This window comes from Clytia hemisphaerica, unplaced genomic scaffold (genome assembly GCF_902728285.1).
Source record: "Clytia hemisphaerica strain Z4C2 unplaced genomic scaffold, Clytia hemisphaerica genome assembly, whole genome shotgun sequence".
Taxonomy (NCBI): Eukaryota; Metazoa; Cnidaria; class Hydrozoa; order Leptothecata; family Clytiidae; genus Clytia; species Clytia hemisphaerica.
In genome coordinates this window covers 902494-905742 of record NW_027103432.1, presented here as the reverse complement: position 1 = coordinate 905742, position 3249 = coordinate 902494, and the positions used below count along the sequence as shown (strand labels likewise).

At 36.3% G+C, this 3249-nt stretch overlaps 1 protein-coding gene across 1 annotated transcript; it reads left to right on the top strand.

The window, feature by feature from the left end:
• Positions 1-267: 267 nt before the first annotated feature.
• Positions 268-3249, top strand: LOC136798095 (uncharacterized). The gene is made up of 4 exons (XM_067054683.1): positions 268-456; positions 769-917; positions 1291-1456; positions 2593-3249. Exons 1-4 carry the CDS (start codon positions 330-332, stop codon positions 2868-2870), a joined length of 720 nt encoding a protein of 239 aa, XP_066910784.1. The 5' UTR covers positions 268-329; the 3' UTR covers positions 2871-3249.

Below are 3249 nucleotides of genomic sequence, written 5' to 3'. Positions count from 1 at the left end.
TTTATGATTGTTGTTTATACCTAAACTAGTCAGTCGGGCCCGTAAAACACTAATCAGATTGGTCTCGCCTAATAATTTTTATATGTTTGTTGTTTAAAAGTTTACCTATTAGTTACCTTTTGAGTATTAGTAAATGTTGAATAAGTAAATTTTCCCTAAGAAATTTTCATCAATTTCTCGAAAAACTATGATGAGAATTTAGACCATATACCTGACACAACGTCCTCCAAACGTTCATATAACGCTGAGGACGTTTAATATACGTTCTTTTGACTTTTCTCTACCTTTTTTCATTAGGTCTACCATAAAACAACCAAACAGAAACAAAGATGGCACATCGTTTGCTTGTTTTGATGTTTTTGACTGCAGTTTATTATCCATCATCTGTAGTTTCAATTTCTTGTAATTTTAATTCCAGTATCGTAAATGTGGGACCAAGCTCTATTGATTGCTCAGGTAAATGGTATCTGAAACACTTTTAGTTATAGAATTTCGTCCCGACACGCTCTGAGGGTCGGAAAAATTATCAACTTTTTGAAGTTTTGGATCACAGAATTCAACCTGATCGCGCAATATATGATTTGCCACAGCGGCAAGTCTAAACTCCGTTCCAAAATTTGGAGAATTGCCGGGTCTTCAATATTTTCACATTTTACGGACAAAGATATAAGTCTGTGAGATATTTCATGATGTATAAATTGTCTTGATGACTTATTGTCTCGTGCACTTTAAAATCTGCATTGAAGTTATTAATCTCATGATTTATAGACAAGAATTTTGGCGACCACCAACAAATGTGTCAGGCTATGATCACCACCTCTCAAGGAGCGGAGCCAAAACTTGATGCCAGTTGTTTATCGGTTAATGCAACGATGGGTTGTGGAATTGACGTAAGCGTTGGCGGAACAAGCATCAAGGTAAGACTTTTATTATGTTTTTTGTATCCACTGCTTAGATCCGAATATGGAGTGAGGTAAAAGATTCCTGGCTAATTACGATATCAGTATCACGTTCATACAATGCAGTTACCGCAAAAAAATTATTTTTTCCTCAATCCGCCAAATTAAATCCCCGTCAAATTAATTTAATTCACCTATTCCCCAAATTCATGCTAATTCAAGCCTTAAAACAGGTTTTTTTGTTTATTTAATAACGCTTGTTGCCAAAAATATCTTGCAATTGCCAAATTTAATTCCTCTGAAAAAATTTTCCGGCCATCCTCCAAATTAAATTTCCGCCAAAATTTCTTCCTTAAAGGTTAACCCCTATACCCCGACATTTCCTTTTTAGATGTGCTGTTGTAACACAGACAAATGCAATAATGCGACATTCATCGACTCTTGTAAAGCAGGGACAGCACCGAACAACGGTGGTGGTGGTAGCAATTCATTTCGCTGTTATAACAATGTTACGATCAATGGGCAGACCATATCATCTGGACCAACTGACTGCAAGAGTAAGTTACCCCTTGTATACCCCATGTTATTTGCTTCGTAGTACACCCTGTGCGGATTGTCTGTTTGATAAAACAGTTCCTCGGAGACCTCGGCGATGAAGTAAGATTTATAAATAGCAACACCTCTTTCATCCTCTCCTCTCTCTCAACAACACTCCATTGCAGGGGTCGCTTTGAACAATCTCAAACAAGACAAGTGATACTTTTATGGACCTACCTGGTTATGCATTTAACACATATATAATTGATATATACGTGAGCGTGACCATTAAACAATCATTCAGAACAAAAATAATGACGATCCATTAAAATTAGTTGTTTGTTCCTTATAAAAAAACGTTTAGAAACCAAAATTTTCTTGCTCTTGAAATATTCTTTCATATTCAAGACTTTGTGAGCAAAAAAAACATCTCATAAAGAAATTGAGTAATTTAACTAAGAACATTGATGTATGCTTAATAATAGTGATTCTTATAGATAAACATGCGTTTTTTGAGCCAACAAAATTGTTTTGAAAAAATCTGCCTGAGCCATCTTTTATCTATGATGGTACCCTACTTTCATGCAAAAAAAACAGAAAAAGTTAATGATCCAATTTTTCACAAAGTCTAAACAACCCGTTTTTAGCCGTTTTTTGGCCCAAATTTGCCCTAAAGTTTTTTTTTCGAAAATCGGGCTCCGTCACATTCGAGGGTTTATAGTTACACATCTTTGTGCAAAAAACTAATGCGCCAATCACGAGGAAAGCTAATAACGAACGAACAAACGAACGGACGGACGAACGGACAAAGGATATTTATAGGACCTCCACCCCACCGGGGTAGGTCCAAAAAGACAATGACAGCAGACCCTCTACGGCAATGAATCTTGAAATTAGCCGTAGATAATGGGTCTATGTACCAGAAATTGTATACAGTGTGTCTGAAAAAACAGCAGAACAGTTTTTGTCAGTTTATTTCTTTTTCCAGGCTCAGCACAACCTTTCCATACCTAAGAATAGCTATGTTTGTATAACTAACTCCCTTATTATAAGCCCAAAAAATCCTATATGTTATTTTGCTGAGACCCACTCTTTGTGGTGCGACAGATTCCATGTTAAATTCATTGTTTTCTGTTGTTTATTTTTATTTTCTCAGATTTTCCGAACTTCGCAACCAGTTCACCTCAATGCGTGTATGCAGAAGCAATGGTTGACGGCTTGCCCTCTACTCTAACACAAACATGTCTCACTGAGGAGCTTAAAGAGCAATGTGGTACAACCATTTCTAGAGGCAACGAAAAAATGAAAATCTGTTGCTGTGATAAACCATTATGTAACGATTATGACTTCGTGACTACTTGTGGTTCATGTGTCATTCAAACAAGTGTGCTTTTTGTATCCTTCGCTTTTATCATCGGCAAACTAATGGCTTGAAGCTGAAATGACACTGCACCATTACGTCATGAAAAACTCGAACCAACCTCGTCCCCAGCCTTCTTTCTTATGATAAAGCTTTATTGAAGGCGCCAGATATTCTTTAACGATAATAAAGCCTGGTACACACGGGACAGTGGTTTGGGGTATATCAAAAATTACAGAAGTAGATTTTATCGACACTGATGTTTTTATTCGCTGAAATTAAAACATTTAAGCAGAAGAAAAACCAGGATTAGTCTTGCACCTTGCGCACTTTTTTATGTTTCTTGCACCCTGTTATATATCTAAGGTATTGCAATAATTTTAAGATTTCTGCACTTAATTAAAGGACGTAGAGTTTAACTGATTTCTCAGTAGAAATACACGCTTTACTCAA